Genomic DNA, 20,890 nt, shown 5'->3' on the forward strand with positions numbered 1-20,890 from the left:
AAGACACCTGTCCACAGAAGCAATCAAATCAGGTTTCAAACTCTCCACCATGGCCAATACCAAAGAGCTGTGCAAGGATGTCAGGGACAAGATTGTAGACCTACACAAGGCTGGAATGGGCTACAAGACCATCGCCAAGCAGCTTGGTGAGAAGGTGACAACAGTTGGTGCGATTATTCGCAAATGGCAGAAACACAAAATAACTGTCAGTTTCCCTCGGTCTGGTGCTCCATGCAAGATCTCACCTCGTGGAGTTTCAATGATCATGAAAATAGTGAGGAATCAGCCCAGAACTACAAGGAAGGATCTTGTTAATGATCTCAAGGCAGCTGGGACCACAGTCACCAAGAAAACAATTGGTAACACACTACGCCGTGATGGACTGAAATCCTGCAGCGCACGTAAGGTCACCCTGCTCAAGAAAGCACATGTACAGGCCCGTCTCAGGTTTCCCAATGAACATTTGAATAATTCAGAGGAAAACTGGGTGAAAGTGTTGTGGTCAGATGAGAACAAAATCAAGCTCTTTGGCATCAACTCAACTCACTGTGTTTGGAGGAGGAGGAATGCTGCCTATGACCACAAGAACACCATCCCCACCGTCAAACATGGAGGTGGAAACATTATGCTTTGAGGGTGTTTTTCTGATAAGGGGACAGGGCAACTGCACTGCATCAAAGGGACAATGGACGGGGCCATGTACCGTCAAATCTTGGGTGAAAAACTCCTTCCCCCATCCAAGGCATTGAAAATGGGTTAGGGATGGGTATTCCAGCATGACAATGACCCAAAACACACAGCCAAAGCAACAAAGGAGTGGCTCAAGAAGCACATTAAGGTCCTGGAGTGGTCTAGCCAGTCTTCAGACCCTAATCCTATAGAAAATCTGTGGGGGGAGCTGAAGGTTCAAGTTGCCAGACGTCAGCTTCGAAACGTTAATGACTTGGAGAGGATCTGCAAAGTGGAGTGGGACAAAATCCCTCCTGAGATGTGTGCAAACCTAGTGGCCAAATACAAGAAACGTCTGACCTCTGTGATTGCCAACAAGGGTTTTGCCACCAAGTACTAAGTCGAAGGGGTCAAATATTTATTTCACTCATTGACATGCAAATGAATATATTACTTTTTTGACATGCGTTTTTCAGGATTTTTCTGTTTTGTTATTCTGTCTCTCACTGTTAAAATACACATACCATTAAAATTATAGACTGATTATTTCTTTGTCAGTGGGCAAACGTTCAAAATCAGCAGAGGATCAAATACTTTTTTCCCTCACTGTATGGGCCAATATACATGAATTTAAAAAATAAATGAGATAATGTATTATATAATGACGATTATATTAAGATAGAAAAAAAATATTACAGTGTTCCTTTAGGTTTCAATCATCTTAATTTGCATAGTTTTATCATGGTAAACAAATACATGTTGATTGTATAAGAAAACAGATTCAAACATAAATTTGGGATATTTCAGAAATAAGCTAGACAAATATTATAGGGGCATTGTAAGAAATATAAGCATTACATTTTGGTGGCCAGTGGTCTCTAGGCTTTGTCTACTATTTTAAGAGACGTTTGACAAACAAATGGGGCTTTCTTGGCACCCAGAGATCACCCCTGATAATAGTGAAATTGACACCCCCAACACTCCCAGCGAATAATGGCCTCAAGGATGGTTGGACCTAAAATAGCTAACGTGCAAGTATACATTTCTGTATTATTAACGCAGCGGGGAGGAGCAGCATCTGGCTGCCAAGCAGAGCCCATTCTTCTGTCAAAATGCTCCCAATTTGACAAAGAACGTGGGGATGACACCCAAAGACTACTGGCAACATATTCATTACACTGAGCCTCATAAATGCTGAGGAGAACATTGGTTTACATTTTGTAAAGTTTATCATTACAACGTGTTAACATGCATGCTTAACTGCCAACATAGCTCCACTCTGAAGCAGACAGCACAGTGAAATTAAATACTTTATTTCTGCAGATTTGTAAGAAATTTGGTTTTAAATCCACCACAATTGGGTTTTAGTGAATACTTCTTAGTTAGCAATTAGAGTTTAGGATTGAGGGTAGAGTCATTAGTTCAAGGGACACTATAGGCACCCAGACCACTTCAGCTCATTGAAGTGGTCTGTGTGCAGTGTCCTATGTCCCTAAAAAAAACTGCAATATTTACCTTTCAGGGTTAAATCCACCTCTAGTGGCTGTCAGGCATCTTTTGATCACCTCTAGTGGCTGCCATGCATCTTTTGATCACCTCTAGTGGCTATTAGGCATCTTTTGGTTGCCTAACTGATGCTGGACGTTCTCCCACTCTATATGAGGACTTCCAGCGTCACCCGAATCCCCTTGTATAATACTTTCCTAATCCTAATGAAAGTGTGGCCATTGCCACGCATGCATATTAGCTCTGCCCCGCTGGCTGACGTTGGGGAGAAGCGAAGGCTGACCCAAGCTAGTGCCGAGTGACATTGGCTCTGGATCCAAGTAAGTGACAGAAATTTGTTTTCCTGGCGCTATAATTTCTCTTTACATTTGAATAATAGTGGTAAAAGTTAGGGTTAGATATTACATACAATTATTATTAAAGCAGCACTCTAAGAACCATAACCACTCCAGCCCTTTATATGTTTGCAAATGATTTGACACTTATCTGGGTATCACTGGGTGCCTTCTCTCAAGTTTGTTGGCTCAGAGAGTCAGCTGATGCTCTCAGTCAATGAATGCATTGGAAACTTGCACAATTGATAAAGCTAAAGTTAAAGACAACCTTTTTCTTTCTTATCCCATAAAACCTCTATTGCATTTACAGCATTCCACTTCACTAAATCTAAATAGTTTGATCTCAATCTCCTAAAAAGAGTAACCACTGGATGGCAGCAAAGTGAATACTCTAAATATTCTCCTCATCCTTTGCCTTCATCTTTCCCATTCCTAATAAAATCCACCGGTACTCATCTGCTTTGGCCTTCATAATGTGCCCTAATAAAAAAAGTTTATATTTTTTATCTATGCTACATGACTCACTGAAGTGCTTTACGTGTTTATTTGAAACGTTACTTTAAGCAACTCAGTATACTCTCAGCAAGACCTACAGCAAGGTGAAACAACATGTCGGAACCACCGTAAATTCACACCCATTATTTGTCTCCTCCAGTTCTTCAGCTGTGCTTTCTAGAACAGATAGAAAAAAATCAACTGTACTGCACACACAAGAATGCTAATTAGAAATCATAAAAGGAAAGAGCTTGCTCACCAGTCCAAGGCAAGCTTTCCTGGTATGGTAAATTGCTTTTACGTTTGCAACTTGTATAGCTGATCAGTAAAAGGAGTAGTCCACATAAAATAGCGTATAAAACAAATTTTCAAATCTTTGTTAGAAAATACATTCTTAAAAAAATAAAATTAAAATACAAAATATGTCTTGCGAAATGATAAATAGCAAACCTCATAGACCTATGAAGCTTTATTGGGACCTCCGTCTACAGGTCTCTTATGTTGACGGTCTTACACATCCCAAGGAAGGATAGTAAGGATGTTAAACTTTTCACTAAAATGTCAAGAATGGAATGTAGGCACCTCTGCTTCATCTTATACCTCTGACGTTGCTATTAAGTACAACTTTGCTTAGCCTATCATGAAAATCTAACTCTCCAATTCTTATTAAATTGTCTCTGCCTCTTATATCTGGAACTGACTTATGAGCTTTCCCACCCATCATCTTCAAATGATTTCTCAATACCCATCGCTCATAAATGATTCCACTAACCTCCACCATCGTAATCTAATAATATCACAATATAGCAGACACCCTGCACCTTTTTTTTTATAGACACCTTACAACTCACCTGAGACTTTCCCATTACAGTATAAACGTATGGGCTGGGCTATCATAATATATTGTTGCTGTCAAATTAACTTTTGTTGCACCCTGTACACAATGTAGCTACACCTGTAGAATTTGCTGGAGCTATATAAAGAGATCATCAAATTAATAATAATAATTATTACTACAGTAAATATTTTTACTAAGGTTTAGGAGCTATTTCTGGCCTTCCAGGAATAAAAGATAATGAACGTATAAAATTACACCGTTGATTTGCAATCTACTCTTCTGTTGCTTCTTTTTTGTGTGTGTTTTTATAAAAGTGGTTTTTATTTTAGAACTATAGCGATATGCTTTATATTAATGTGAGTCTTTAGAAGTCTTCCAAAAAACACAACTTTTTGAATTCAGCTCTCTTTAGAATACTGGGAGTTTAAATAAACACCGATCCAGTCAAATCAGAGAAATAATATCATGTCCACTGTCGATCACACGTATCTTTTGCGGCTAGAGGATGGAAGCCAAGCACTGAGGAAGGAAGATGATGCATTGAGAAGGCAGCCTGACAATATATAGATTGCAAAATCGTGACGTTAACCGGGGCCTAAGGCCATCGCAACAACAAAAAAAATGCAAAAAGTAAGGAATAAGTGGGAGGTCAAAAGCTGTATGCACTAAGGTAACTTCAGGCATAAATACCAAACATACTGAATGATCTAAACACAGAAATCTGAGCTGAGAAGGTCTAAGTAAGATGATATAAAAAATATTCTGTGTACCATAAAAGGTTCATTAAATCGATGGTTTCTTCAGAATCCGTGAACTGGAACATAGCGTGACAGTTCTGTATCTTCTGTATTGATCATTAAAATTATTATTATTATTATTATGTTATTTATATAGCGCCATCAAATTCTGCAGCGCTTTACAATGGGTGGACGAACAGACATCTAGTTGTAACCAGACAAGTTGGACACACAGGAACAGGGGGGTTGAGGGCCCTGCTCAATGAGCTTACATGCTAGAGGGAGTGGGGTAAAATGACACAAAAAGGTAAGGATAGAATTAGACTAGTGACAGTTGCAGAAGAGGAATCAGTCGGGAGCTATTAACAGTTTAATTGATACGCTTTTATGAAGAACTTGGTTTTTAACGATTTTTTGAAGGAGTGGAGACTGGGTGAGCATCTAATGGAGGAGGGAAGCGAGTTCCACAGGAACGGTGCAACCCTCGAGAAATCTTGAAGGCTAGCATCAGAGGTGGGAGTGCGGACAGAAGATAGACGTAAGTCTTCAGCAGATAGTAAGGGCCTATACTTGTGTATAAGGGAGGATAGATAGGTGGGAGCAGCATTATGACTGCGACAAATCATTTCACACTAAAACAAACGTTATAACTACCATTTTGAATGTCTGGAAACTGCCTTAGAATAAAGTCTTTATCATACAGCATCCAAAATATTAATGTTTGAATGCAGATATATCCTAGATTCCTGCTCCTCTCTTTTTTTTTGTTTTATAGACTTCCATTAGTAACAAAACAAGTCATTGTGTCCACTGTATAATGGTAACAGATCCTGACTCAATGGCTGCAGACTAAGATTATGGTTTGGTTATCAAGGCCATCAGACATCCCACCTTTACCTGACCTGTAACTGACTTTGATTCTAGTTACTTGCCCCCAATTGTTCTAATAGCTGATCACAGCATTGGTAAGTATTGTATGCATACTGAATTAAAGCATTTTTCTCTTCAACTTTGGTGCCTCCTCGGAGATAATTGTGCGCAGTTGTCTGCCCGTCACATTTTCATTGCGCAGTTATTGTCTTCATGTGATTACTTTGTTTGTGTATCAGATGAAAAAGTTTTATAGTTATATCGATCGACATTGTGAAGGGAATGTTTGCCAAAGTTACATTTACAGAAAGTCTGTCTGCTGTCTTCACTGTGATGGCCATATAGATTATAGAGGAAGGCGATAGGTAAGTATAATTTATATTGTAACGGTATGTTTGCTGGCAATTTTGCAAGCTAAGGATATTGAAAACATGTTATTTAGTTCTGTTGTCGCAAGGAAACTAAAAAGTGGTTGATGATGAAATTACTGTGAATTTGACCAAAATTGATACCCACCAGCATGTACACATTTAAAGAAGCAGCCTAGGCATACACGACAAAGTAGTGGTTTTGGTGCCAATGTGTGTTGGGAACTGTACTTCAGTGTTTGTCAGTCCATTCTCGAAGGGTTTAACTAAAACTGGGTGTCTAGATACCTGCTGCCCAGTAGACACTCAATGGAATTGTCTCACAGCTGACTTGATCAGCAAATGAAAGGTGTTAAAATATGGATATTGCGAATCCGGAAGATGAACTCTGGTATTAGCAAACGACAAGCAGACTACATTTAGTAGCTTTGGTGCCAAGACTATTTCTTTAGCATGCACCTATCATGACATATATGGCTTATTAGTGTATGGCTATACACAGTATAGGAATTATTAGCAACTTTATAGAGGCAAACTATAAAGTCATCATTAAATTATTCGGTATCCTGCCAGTCCACACAAGTTTTGATCCCCTGCATCCATTCTAAGTTTCTATAGTCCGTTCCCTCTACACATCATTGAAAAAGAGCATATGAGAATTAGTGAAGCAAAAATAAATATACATTGTTTTTATTTATTTATTAATTTTGATCAATTGGCCTATCCAATGGGCATGGGCCTGAAGCTACAGTTCAGTTAGACCCTATGTTAATCTTTCCCTCTCTGGAAAAGAAGATCATCACCAGAATCGATTGAGATAGCATATTACGTCAAACAGAGAGGCTTTCTCAATGTTTCCCGTGTGCTGTCCATCGGTATAAAAATGTCGGGAGTGGGTGTCAACCGCTGGTTACAAATATATATACATGCATACCTATCAGTTGCTTAGTATGGTTACTCTTAGGCACCCTATTTATGTCTTTGTTGTGATTTAATCTTGCCGTGTCATTACCACTTATGCCACTCATTTATGTTACGTTTTTATGTTATTGATGATGAGTACGAGCTATAGCCTGTCCTTGTCGCTCGTTATGTGTAAATTGAAAATTGAAAATAAAGATTGTCAAAAAAAAAAAAAAAAAAAAATGTCGGGAGTGAACAGGAAATCTAAAATTACAGCACTCAATTATGATTTGAGATAATTGCAGAGTAGTAAGGACACCAGGATGATTAGATAGCTGATTGCATGTTTCCTTATTTCTTCGTAAGTTTATGGACCTGTTAAACAAGCTGGGGTACTAGCATCGACAACAGGCTGGGGGAGGAGCCAACATGAACAATGTGGAGTTTCTAAAAACATGCAATGATGTTGAGATAAAATGGGATATCCATGTTAATTCAATGCATCAGTAAAAAAAAAAATATACAATCACTGTTCCCTTAAAGCTATGTTTACTAAAGTCATGAATTATGGTTATAATCCCGTGTGATTGTGCAGAATTAGAGAATACTTATTTTCAGGGCCAAAATATATCTCCCAGATGTTATAGAACTACAACTCTCAAGATGATTTTAGGCTGACAAAGCATTATAGGATTTGTAGTTTTGCAACATGTGGAGATTTATCTTGGGGCCACTCTCCCTGGGCTGCTGATTATGCGGCACAAACAAATATATATATATATATATAATTAAATCATAATTCTTTTCTAAGAGTAATATTTTATGAAACAAAACGAACCCATAAATTCTAAATACGCAGGTCAAATACACAAAAACTATATAGGTTTCTCAATGGGTACGTTTATTCCATTGTACAACGCTGCGAAATATGTTGGCGCTTTATAAATAATAATAATAATAATAATAATAATAATAATAATTGTATTGAGTTCTATTTGAAAGGAAAAAAAAACAAAAAACTTTTAGGTGACTGTGAAATAGATGTATCTTTTAAACGTTCTGCTGGTAGTTTCTTGAATACATTTTCCTAACTAACCCTATGGAAACAGACCCACAAAAAGCATACCGGTTACAATGACACACGCATTCTCTCCAAGGGATAATCAGTGAGAGATTGTAAAGCAGGAGATGGGGGGAGGGAAGCAAGCAAACTCCTGCAGCCCTTTTATTTGGTGTCTGCACACCCTGCTGCAGCTCTCCCAGTCGCCAATCCCAGCCTGAGAAAACAAAAACAAGCCATCCTTTGCCAAAAAGAAAGCAACAGGGTGAAGGCGAGAAAGCAGGGAAACGACAGGCACAGCTTGAATTGTTCATTCACGTTCGAAACAGGAAGAGAGAGAGAGACAATCCCACTGAGTCAGCTCTGCATAGTCACCTCTATCTACCATGGAAATAGGAGAGAGAGCAGACTCCGTGCCTGGGCTGTGGATCAGGAAGAGGATAGAATAAAGGAACCTGCTGGAGCTGGGGGGATTTAATCCAAGCACCGTCTGCACTACCATTTGGATCTCCTCTGCGTTTTTACATTGAGACAGGTGGCATATGGAAAACACAGGGAAGTTTAAACAAAAATTATAAAAAAAAAAATAACAAATACAAAAAGGGATGTGAGTTTTTTTTGTGACTTGCATGGACAGGATCCCAGAAGATTTACCTTCCCTCCTGATGAAGGCAATACAGGAATGGATACTGTGCTGGGAGCAATAGCAGGCCCTAGGGCTTCAAAGGGGGTGTCCAGGATCTAATGTGCAGACACCGGGCATGGGCCATTTTAGGGCTGAGTCTAATTTTATTTAAATGGATTTTTGTATCCTCAAGTTGTAGAGTTAATGTTACACGTCAGACCTGTGGCAGACACAAAAGTGAGTTTATAATACAAAAAAAAAAACCTTCATTTTCTTGATGTGATTCAGAGGACTAAATATTTTTACATAGTGTTATTAAAATATATATGATACAGTATACTTTTTTAAAAAAAAAATTTTTATTAGAGATTTTATTAGTCCCACTGTTCTTTGGGATGTAGTGGGTGTCTACTTTTGTCAGAAGATCTCACGTGACGGATTCTAGAACGTTGAACATTCAGTGGAAAGAACCATGGACAACTTGGAGTCCAGACTAGGGCAGGACAGGTTCCTACATGATGATATGAGGTTGCATCAAGGGATGGTGGATCAAGGGCAGACCGTCATGGTGGACAGGAAGGTGGTTGAAGGTTACAGATATGTGGATGTATTGCTCACTGGTGGGGCTCCTTGGGGATTTACACTGAAAGGTGGGATGGAACACGGCGAACTTCTAATCATTACAAAGGTAAGGTTTGTCTCCTTCAATCTCCAAGTTGTTGAAATCGTGCTAAATGTTGTGTAATAACTACTGCCTGCTTTTTTCCCCCCATTTGCTTTATTATACAATGCTAAAGGTGTGTAAAGTCTAGCAAAGAAGCTCAGTATATTAATTGCGCTCATTCAGATTATGTTCTTGTACTTTTAGAACTTCTCTATTGTTTACAGTAGTGTACAACGCTACATACCATGTTGGCGTCTTTGTCAATCTGCATATAAATGTGGGTATTTGTTAAACTGTATATAATAATTGCAGGATCCCATAGATTGTCAGGGCTCGTCCTCGTTGGTTTTTGTTTTAGTTTAGTGTTTTTTTTTTTTTTGTTTTTTTTTAAATAACTCAAATGTTGTTTGCCATTTAGAATTTTACTGGCCCAAAGTTCCATAGTACCTGTAAGTGTGATTGCATTCCTGGTAACAGCAGGGAAGTTTCGAGTTACCTACCCACCCCTGGCTGAAACTTTTTCCACTCTTAAAGGAAACAGTGGAGGGGTTATTAACTAAACTGGGATTTGGGTAGAATTGGAACTGGAATTGCACAATTTAGGCCAAAGTAGCCAATTACATGTTTTGTAAATAACTAACTAATAAGTAAATTGATAGCCACATTGTATACTACAAGCTTAACCCCTTAAGGACAAATGACATGTGTGATGTGTCATGATTCCCTTTTATTCCAGAAGTTTGGTCCTTAATGGGTTAAATAAAAGAGATGCGACTATAGCAGAGTTAAAAGTATTTATTTATTATTTTTAGCTCCTTGAATTTTGGCCAAATGTTTTCTATTCAATAGCTAATTCACCACAATGTTTAGTGTATAACCCCTAATGTTTATACAACTTTACTATATAAAGAGGATATGCTGTCATTGTTAATAACGTATTTAATTGTGTTTTTCCATTAACCATAAGTGTCAACGAAAAAAAAAAAAAAAAAAAGGTTACTTGTAATACCAGAATGTCATTGCCTTTTTTTTTTTCTTATTACATTTCATCCACGGTGTCTGCTGTGAGAGTGTCAATAAAATGTTTAATTTGCAATACTGGGTTATAAAAATAGCCCTAATATAATCTTAAATGGTTAAAAAAAATACTGGATCATTGTAAAACTTTCAATTTGGTAACAGGTATACCACTCACATTAAAGGACCACTATAGTGCCCTGAGGGTGCCCCCACCCTCAAGGTCCCACTCCCGCCAGGCTGAAGGGGGAGGAAGGGGGTTAAACACTTGGCTTTCTCCAGCGCTGGGCTCCCTTGGCGCTGGGGACTCTGCTCCTCCTTCGGTCGTCATCGACTGCATGCGCGGCAAGAGCAGCGTGCGCATTGAGCCAGTCCATAGGAAAACATTCTCAATGCTTTTCTATGGACGCTGGCGTATTCTCACTGTGAAAATCACAGTGAGAAGCGCAGAAGTGCCTCTAGTGGCTATCAATGAGACAGCCACTAGAGGTTGGATTAACCCATAGGTAACATTGCAGTTTCTCTGAAACTGCTATGTTTACAGCAGGCAGGGTTAATCCTAGATGGACCTGGCACCCAGACCATTTCATTGAGCTGAAGTCGTCTGGGTGCCTAAAGTGGTCCTTTAACTGGAGCCTCTTGCTGCTCTGCTTTAACCCCTTAAGGACCAAACTTCTGGAATAAAAGGGAATCATGACATGTCACACATGTCATGTGTCTTTAAGGGGTTAAAGGACCACTAAAGACACCCAGGCTACTGCATCAGAGGTGCAGTGGTCCTGTCCTTTTACCCCCGCTTACAAGTAGCAGTTTTGTAGTAACTGCAAAATTTAAATTGAAGGGTTAAATACACTTCTAGTGACTGTCTTCCTGATGGCAACTAGATGTGCTTCCTGCTCCAGAACATAGTCAAACTCTGTTCTTCATGCAAATGCTGCTCCTTGTAATATTTGATTGGAAAGCTCTAAGTTTTTTTGCGCATGTCTATCTAGTCTCCAATGCACAAGAGTCATGCTGACAGAGGCGGACTGGATGATTGCAGCGGAGGTGTCTCGATGTTGGAAATTCGGTAAGTGATCTTTATTCGCCTGAACTTTTAAAACACCAAAGGTGGGTGGACGGAGATCACAGTAACAGAAGGGAATTTATAGTCCCGTTAAAAAAAAAAAAAAAAATTAGGACTATAAGTTCCCTTTATTTTGTACATGGTGCCTAATTTCTTATCATGGCTCTTTGATGATTAAAATAATATCTCAAGTGTCTTGGCAGGAGAAGGCTGACAGCTTTTGTCATTTGGAAAGTGCAAATGAATGACCCTATTTGTGCAGAAAACTCAGATCTCTGTGTGGATGTTCCTACTAAGGTGGTGCATGGAATCTATGAATTTTGCACATGGAGTTTGCTTGAGGTGGGAAGGGTTTGACATCATATATACCTTCACCCTCCATCACATGTGTATGTATGTATATAATCTTCCTAGTTTGTGCGGCAGGTCAGGCCTAGATACTGTAGCCAACTGCAAATATCCCAGTGGTCTAGTCCAAGTCTACAGAGCATTTCGAGAACAGGTGACAAGTCTATGCATATAGCCACATTGTGCTAGACTAGCAAAGCCCCTTCAAGTATAAGTAGCTGATTTGAATGTGCATGCATGTTATTTAATATATAGATTTGTGGATGATTTTTGCTAACACATTGTGCAGTTTAAAGTTGACCTGCCATTTACAGGAATGTTGATGACACATTCACCTTCAGGTAGTTATACATTGATTCTACTCTGCTCTGGTAGTCTCCCTGTAAATCTGTATATTTAAATATATATTTCTGTGCCCTAATTAGCTGAGCTGGACACAGAGCCAGGATAAAGAGGTTTTCCACTTTGGCTGTTGTGGTTTAATGTTTGCAGACCCATGATTTGTTGAATAACCCTCCCGTCCTATTGATTGAGATGCACACACTTTTTAAAGGAACACTGAGGACACCTAGGCTGCAAAAAATGTATCTTATAGAACATGGTGCAGAAAAAGTGCAAGTTGATGTACAGTTCCCAGAAATCTATGCAGTGCGTTGTTGACTGTTCTAGGCTTTCTATGGGACAGTCTCCAGCAAACATGTTTACAGCAACATTCAGTTGATTTTAATACTCGTAATGTTTCTGAATTTTCCAGTTCCGTGATGGCCTTGTTCATTATCAGCAGCAATAAAGGTTCTTAAAGGATCACTATATAGTGTCAGGAAAACAAAGCGGTTTTCCTGACACTATAGTGCCCTGAGGGTGCCCCCACCCTTGGGGTCCCCCTCCCGTGGCGCTGAAGGGGTTATAAAACCCCTTCAGCCACTTACCTTAATCCAGCGCTGGTGACCTCTCCTCCCCGTCTGACGTCAGCTCCGACGTCACTGGAGCCGAATGCGCATGCACGGCAAGTGCCGCGCGCGCATTCAAGGTGTGCATAGGAAAGCATTTTTCAATGCTTTCCTATGGTCGCTCTGCGCGATGGAGGCGAAATTCGCCTCCAGCTTCGCAGATGCGCCTCTAGTGGCTGTCCGGAAGACAGCCACTAGAGGCTGGATTAACCCCAAATGTAAACATAACAGTTTATCTGAAACTGTTATCTTTACGTGTGAAGGGTTTACACCTGAGGGACCTGGCACCCAGACCAATTCATTGAGCTGAAGTGGTCTGGGTGACTATAGTGTCCCTTTAAGAAACTCTCCACTCACCATAACCACTATGGCCTGATGTAGTGGTTATGTTGCCAGGAGAGCCCTGGCTTCCTCTCCAGTTAGATCCAGCTAAAAGCTCCTGCATTGAGCTAATCCCAGCGGTGCCAAAAGTACATGGCTGATGCCATCCATACAGATGCTCCTAGCTGTAGAGGAGGTGGTGTTTGCCCAGTGAACCCCAGGTAAGTTGGCAAACCATTCTTAAATGGTTTGATTACTCTGGGAGGGTGCCAGGGCACTCCTTCACTGTAACCACTAAGTGGTTGGTATGTTCCATTAACTCATCTGTACAGAGGCTAAAGATGCATCAACAAAACCCTGTGTCAAATAATAAACACCAGATCAAACAAAGGGAAAACAAAATAATGTATCTCGATCACCTTGTGGAAGTCCGTTTCCGTTACAACTCCAAATGAAACAGAAAAGTCACAGAAATGTTGAGACTGTCTCGTAAAAAAAAATGCTCCTAATACATACTTATACAGCACTGTATGTATTTGCTCAAAATAAAAAATAAACTAACACACATTTGCTACTAGCCAGGCTTTAAAAGTGTCTTGCCACTGCAAGCCTGAAGGGCCTATAGCACACTTGCCAGGGGTGGTTTTTCACACAGAAATGGCTGGTGGGTGGAAGCGCCGAGCCCGATATATGTAATTCTTTGGGCAATTCTAATCGCATTTAAAGGGACACTATAGTCACCCAGACCACTTCAGCTCAATGAAGCGGTCTGGGTGCCAGGTCCCCCAGGTTTTAAACCTTCAGATGTAAACATAGCAATTTCAGAGAAACTGCTATGTTTACATTGCAAGGTTAAGCCAGCCTCTAGTGGCTGTCTTCCTGACAGCTGCTAGAGGCGCTTCTGAGAAATGCTTTCCTATGGACTGTTTGAATGCGTGCGCGGCTCATGCGTATTCCGCTCCACTCGAGAGCTGACGTTGGCGGGGGAGGAGAGGTAACCAGCGCTGGATTAAAGTAAGCTGATGAAGGGGTTTTAACCCCTTCAGCGCCAAGGGAGGGGTACCCTGAGGGTGGGGGGTGGGGTTCCTAAGGGTTGTATAGTGTCAGGAAAACGTGTTTGTTTTCCTGACACTATAGTGATCCTTTAAAGAAAGGGTGGTCATATCCATCTATGAATTATCTTTCAAAATAAATATAAATACAGCTGAATGAATCTCATGTTTACATATACAGCAGCTGCGTTTGCGATGCATGGTATCTGGTGCATACAGCAAATGTACTGAGCTTGTTTAATTTTTAATTTTTATTTTTTATTTTCTGGGTGAATTAATTGCATTTGTCAATGTTTGTTCTCAGAGCCTTTAAGCAACATCGTCTTTCCAGATTTAATAATCTCTTTATTGTATTTTGTCACTTTGATTATGGGTTTATATCATCAAAAGGGAAACTATCCACTCCGTTTTAATTCTTCAAAAGGATGGTGTTGCTTTACAAGAAATATATTTAAATGGAAGACATTATCCATCCTTAATGCTGTTTATTTTTGGCGTTCTTGTCAGATTAGCGACTGTGAGGTTTAGTCAAGTTAAAGGGACACCAACAGCAGCAGCACATCATTTGTGTATTTGAAAGCACACATACATTCATGTGCTGAAGCTGGGCCAACACTGCCAAGTCATTTTGTTGTGATGGTCCAGTTGAAAAATAGAAAGAGAAAAAAAATTGGAAATGGCCATTATTAGAGATTTATGTACCACCTGTTTGTTTTGTCTTTTAGTTATTGCAACTATTAACTCATTCCACGGTTAAAGGTACAGTCTCATCGTTGCATCCTGTATGTACACTGATGGCAGACTTGGCACATGAGTGATTTTAAGTTGGATAACATCTGATTCCATCTAAAAATCATTCAAAATGGCTGCGGGGTGGGGTTCACTGGCTGGGGGTGGGGGTGGGGATGTAGCAGAAGGAATATCTGCTAAAATGTACCAAGGTAAGCTACATAAAAGTAATTTTAAAGTTATGGTTTTCCTTTAAGCTGGCAGCTGACTTTCTTATTCTCAGTGTGTTTTACCAAACTATACGAAGTTAGACGAGTATTTATTGAACATGTTTGACAGTTTGTGGCCATTTCAAATCATATTCAAGCAAATCTGATTTAGTATTGCTCAACTACATATATCCCTGCTTCCGATTTCTCAAATGAGCGAAGTCCTGCTTTGCTGGACTGGTACAATGGCGTGAGAGTGTCAGTTCAATGGTCTCCGCCAATTAATGTGGGCTTAGTTCAGCAGAGGACGTCTCACAGACTCCCTGGTAAGTTAACAAACTGTTCTTAAAAGGTTTCTGATTAGTCACTGTGGAAGGGCACCAGGGTACTACTGGCACCATAACCACTAGGGTGGGCAGTAGTTGTTTTGTTGTTTGAAGTGCTTTTAAAAAAAACAAAAAAAATAACTATATCAACAGATTTATATATGTCAAATGGCTTCATAAGAATCACAGCATCTACACACTTATTGGCTCTCGAATTAGGTGACCGTCTAAGGCGTTACACTCACTGGGCCGGCAACCTAACCCACCTGACAGGCCCAGAGTAGCCATCAGGCAAATCAGGTATAGGCCCAGTGGACTGTAATGCTACAAGCTAAGGCTATCCGAGAGCACTGCACTCACAGCACTTAATTCAGGTGAAGTAGTCTGGGTGCCTTTAGTGGTCCTTTAACATTTAGCACTTTGCACTAGACACGTTACAAGGGTTTCATCTGAATGACATTTCTGGCTATTGTCAAACATTGTTTTACCTCTGTAGTTTACTGGTGACATCGAATCAGAATTGATTAGTTCAAAATTTGATTAACAGACTTTTTTTTTTTTTTTTATTTCCGGACACATCTCTTCAATCAGATATTTGCACAAGTCTACTTTGTAGCCAGAATAGCAACAATTACTCTTGTCTTGATAAATCTAGATAATAATGTCACACACTGGCACAAACCATTAAAGGCTCTTTAACAATCCAGCATAATATTTTTGTAACGGTTTATGCCATAATTATTGAACCCTGTGCCTTATTCTGTGCCGGAGAACAAGGTATCAGTAAAGCGTGATGTGTTGGTGTGTACACTGTTCTCTTCTTACTTTCAGTAGTGATCGTATTGTTGCATGGCACCCCCATAGAATGTCTGACTAAATTATTGATCACTTTGTATATCTGTACTTTCCACTATGCAACCTTCAATACACCTGCAGCAATTTGCATTCATGATAGTCATGTTGTGAAGGCAGCTGGAACTCTAAACACTAACCTATAATCAAACAAAAAATGTATAATACACGGTATAATATACAGGTAAAAATCAATTTTAACAATTGTGTACTATTCATGCAACCATGGAATAAATCCACATGTTCCATATTAGGGATCATCATTGATTTAATTGGTATTTTGGCTGATCTTAGTCAGTCTAGAAGATCATATTGCTAATGAATGAATTCCATTAGAATTTGCATTTTATCTTGACACAGTATTCAGCAAGTGATTCATTTTAACTCTGTCAGAACGGTTGAGCTTATGCGGTTTCCCTGCACTGAGACAGGTTTATTTTAAAATGATTAAAATTTAAGCTATAAACTAAAATGAGTTTTTATATAGAGAGTTAACACTCTTTTTATACAGCTAGAGAATGTCCTGTTTTAATTTCCATTGGTTTGACTTGGATTTTTAATTTGGTTCTTTTGTTGTACAGTGTTGGCTTGTTAGAAAGTCAATGGAAAAGTACCAGCGGTTTCGATGTCTTTATCTTATGTTGCTGGGAAACTCTGGGATAAAATACTTGAGAACTCCCTGATGTGAATGTTGATTGTTAAAATAAATACAAATATTTAATTAAAAGGGCATTTTATTTTCAATATTTTTTTTAAAAATATAAATACAAATTAATTTAAATGTGCTATTAAGTGTTTAGTGTGTGTGTGTGTGTGTGTGTGTGTGTGTGTGTGTGTGTGTGTGTGTGTGTGTGTGTGTGTATATACACACACACACACACACACTCGCAATTATTGGGACACCTGACCATTATTCCAACAGGGACATTTATGACATATACATTAATATGTAGTTAACCACCCTTCAAACCTTTCCAGCCTGGGTAGGCTTTGTACAATATTTTGGAGTGTTTCTGTGGGAATTTGTGCCCATTCATACAGTAGACCATTTGGGAGTTTAGGCAATGATGTTGCACAAGAAGGCCTGGCTCACAGTCTCTGTTGTAGTTCATCCCAAATGTGTACAATGGGATCGAGATTGGGGCTCTGTGCGAGCCAGTCAAGTTCTTCCACACTTCACTCCTCCAACCATGTCTTTATGGACCTTGCTATATGCACTGGGGCACAGTCAAAATGTTTGTAAATGCAGATTGCATGGCTAGGTGTTTGATTTCATACATTCACACGTCTATAATGTGACATTAAGTAGCTTGCTACACATATCCATTCCTTAAGATTCTACCAGTATCATGGCGTGAAACTGAATTTGTGTTTTCAATGCAAGCACCTGCAGTGGTCAAAGCTACTATAGCAGCATTTGATGTTTTAAACTGGACACCGTAAGCGAGAATTTGCAGACTTCTGCCTCCGTTGGCTACTACTGCTATATGTTTTCAAGCATGTATATGCCCAATGTATAATGTTGGTGCCATGGGCACTATTTTTTGTACATGACGGTTGAACTTTGGGTGCAGAGTACCATCATTTCTATTTCTTAAATTTTGAGTCTGGTTCCTAGCACGAGCTTAAATTTGTCAAACTGTATATAAGGAATATTAAAAATGGATTAATTCAATTGAAAATAATCTTCAAATTTGCTAATTTAGTTTGGTGGCATAGTGGAGTCTCCACCCATAAGTAGATTTGTTGATTAGGCCTGTCACTCATTGGTACATGGGCACTGTTGATGTGACTGAACAGACTAATTAGAGTGTTTGACATGTTTATATTTAGCATTATTGCAAAAATGGAAAATGAACCACATTCGATTCACTTAAGACAGGGTGCTCAGCTGAACCAAGGGCCAGAAAAATCCCAAAAGATAAATATCAGTATTAGAAAAATGGTCCAGGCACTCCAATGTCTACAATCATGCACCTTTATTAAAACATGTGGAACACTGCAACGTTTCGACTCCCAGTGGAGTCTTTGCCAAGCTGCTTGACAAAGACTCCACTGGGAGTCGAAACGTTGCAGTGTTTCACATGTTTCAATAAAGGTGCCTGTAGACATTGGAGTGCCTGGACCCTTTTTCTAATACTACATTTCACATAATGGCAGTTATAGATATAACTGTTTAATGTCTGTGGTGTATTGAGAGCATTGCCACTGAGGCAGCAGAGACAAAAAAAAAAAAATAGCAACTCCCCGTATTGGTTAGCTATTTTATTGTTTTGTCTTTGGGAATGAGACAAATTAAGCAAATTTGGTCTTGTTGGTTAAATTATGAACAGAAACTTGAATATGTTTTACATAATTGTTGTTTTCCAAAAGTGGACAAAGTTACCAACTTATTTATAGAACATATTTTTCTGTGTTTCAAAGTATTCATAACGATGTTATGGCTTGTGTTCCAATCAAGGTGATATTTTAAAGTGAAAAGATAGGCACGCATTGAATTGGTTATAGTGCCAAGTGATCTCTGGCTCTGTCCCTCTGTTCAATTTTTAAACCGTTTAACACTGTGCGAGAGTCCCTGGCTGGCCACAGGTTGGCACCATTCGAAGTTTGACTGAGGCACAAATTACACCCTCTTCTTTCTAGCCATACCAATTCATACCAGCAATGGCAGCTGTGATAGGCTGACTCTGAGCCATTCTCAGTCATCCAATCATGCTAGGGCTTATGCTTCCTCATTAGACTGAGCAGCACAGAGGGGATGACCTGCTGGAGACCATTGTTTGTTTAACGTTAAAGGGACACTATATTCACCTGTCCCAGACTACTTAATCAACCTCAAGTCGGCCGGTTGCAGAGTCCCTGTGAAGTCCCTGCCCGCTTAACCTTGTATTGTAAAACCGATAAACTGCAATGTTTAAGACCGCTTGTGGTGGTTTCCCAGACAGACGCCAGAGGCTCTTACTGGCGTTTTGCAGAGTTTGACTCCTTGCTCGATGATGTCCACTGTGTCGAAATTCCCCATAGGAAAGCATTGAATCAATGCTTTACTATGGGGAAGTGAGCGGTGCTCACTGTACATGCCCATTAGATTAACTGGATTGCTGACATTGGAGGATAAGGAACCCAACCCACCTTTTTTGTTTTCTTTTTTTTTAACTGGGCAGATAATCGTTTTAGTACATAGGGGCACTAAGTGTTCGGAATACACTTTTACATTCCTAATGCTATAATAGTCATTTAAACCAGGTAGTCCCTGTCCCAAGAGTGAGCAAGTAATTTCATAGTAGTCATAAGGCTTTTGGTAAATAAAAACTGAATATTAAGTCTTTGTAATCAATATATGTGAACAGTAAAGATTGTAATAAAGTATCCACTTATTTAAGAAACTAAAACTTTAAATACGTTTTCAAGTAGCTAAAAACCTTTTACTGCTTTTAAGGTTACAATAATATCAGACGGTCTATTTAAACAGCATGGTGTTTTTCAAAAACATGTTCCTAGGATCAGCTTTTGTAAAATTGTCTCAAATGTAACAATTGTGGCATAATTGCTTCCAATTCAGTACATACATCTTTTAAAAAAAGAAACGTGAGCAAATTTGGGCCTCGTGGGCATCCTGTGACAATGTATTTTTAATTTTTATTCATTTTTTTTTTTTTTTCTGCACAGTTGTGTAATTTCAGTTTGCTCGAGGGCTAGAAAAGTAGTTACCCCTATATATCAGAAATCTAGCATTAGGTTATTTCTAAAGGTTTTAAGCAAGATACTACTTTTACAATACACAGTTGCCCCATTTAAAAATAAATTTCCATGCATTTTCTACTGCCACGTACGAAAATGAAAAGTGAGAATTGCCAATCCAAACAGAAAACATTAATCTAGAGACAGTTTACAATTCTAATTTAAGTAATATGTGAATTTTTTATTTTATAAAGTAGTTCGCTCTAAAAAATTCAAAGCTGTATTCCTAACTAGAGTGTCTCCCCTCCCACCCCTCCTCAGCTATCAAAGATAGCCCTTAAAAAACATACCTGATTACAGCATCAAGGTCTCTGTTTCCTTTTAACATCATCGTGAGGAGAAACCTAACACGCATGTGCGGTGAGTGCCATGCGCGCATTAAGTCTTCCCCTTAGGAAAGCATATTAAAGATATAGAAGATGCTGGATTTCCTAATGCAAAGCGTGAGGACATCCATTGTCGTTTTACTGCAACACTTCTCTGAAACTGCAATGATTTCATCTGCACGGTTCAAATGACAGGGACACTGCACCCAGAGCACTTCAGCAATGTGAAGTGGTCTGGGTGCCTAAAGTGTCTCTTTAAAATGAGGTCAAAGAGAAATCCTGTATATACTCGAGAATAAGCTTTTCTGCACGCTTTTTTGTGCTGAAAAAGCCCCCATCGGCTTATACTCGAGTCAAGATCTGTATTATGGCAACTTACATTGCCATAATACAGACCAGGACCAACGGGCTCTTTACAAGGCCGGCGGTCCTGTTGGGGGCCGGCAGCAAGCTGTTACTTACCTGTGCAGCAGCCCCGTTCATCTCCCTGTGTAAATCTTGCGGTCTGCGTGCCGCGCGGAGCGTTGCCACGGTAACCCATGGCAACGCTCTGATGGCCGCGGGTCTCACGAGATTTAAACAGGGAGCTTAATGGAACGGAGGTGAACGGAGCTGAACAGAGCTGCTGCACAGGTAACTAACAACTTGCTCCCGGCCCCCCTCCTGCACAGCCCATGCCACTAGACCACCAGGCATTGAGATAGCCCAGCTCCCTGGCCAGGCAACAAGCAGGGAGAGGGGACAAAAAGAAAGAAACAAATATTAAAATAATAAAATATATTAACAATATTAAAATAAAAATGCCACCCACCCAGTTTACACATACTACACTGCATGCACACTCTGCATCATATACACACTCTGCATCATATACACACTCTGC

The 20,890-nt window shown here is 39.6% G+C and overlaps 1 protein-coding gene across 1 annotated transcript in view; it reads left to right on the forward strand.

Moving 5' to 3' along the window:
- Positions 1 to 8,768: 8,768 nt before the first annotated feature.
- Positions 8,769 to 20,890, forward strand: part of SHROOM2 (shroom family member 2) — a 207,180-nt gene continuing 195,058 nt past the window's right edge. The window contains exon 1 of the mRNA XM_063450082.1: positions 8,769 to 9,094. Within this exon, the coding sequence (XP_063306152.1) occupies positions 8,879 to 9,094 (216 nt within the window). The 5' untranslated portion in view covers positions 8,769 to 8,878. The remainder of the gene's footprint in view (positions 9,095 to 20,890) is intronic.

This window comes from Pelobates fuscus, chromosome 1 (assembly GCF_036172605.1).
Source record: "Pelobates fuscus isolate aPelFus1 chromosome 1, aPelFus1.pri, whole genome shotgun sequence".
Classification (NCBI taxonomy): domain Eukaryota; kingdom Metazoa; phylum Chordata; class Amphibia; order Anura; family Pelobatidae; genus Pelobates; species Pelobates fuscus.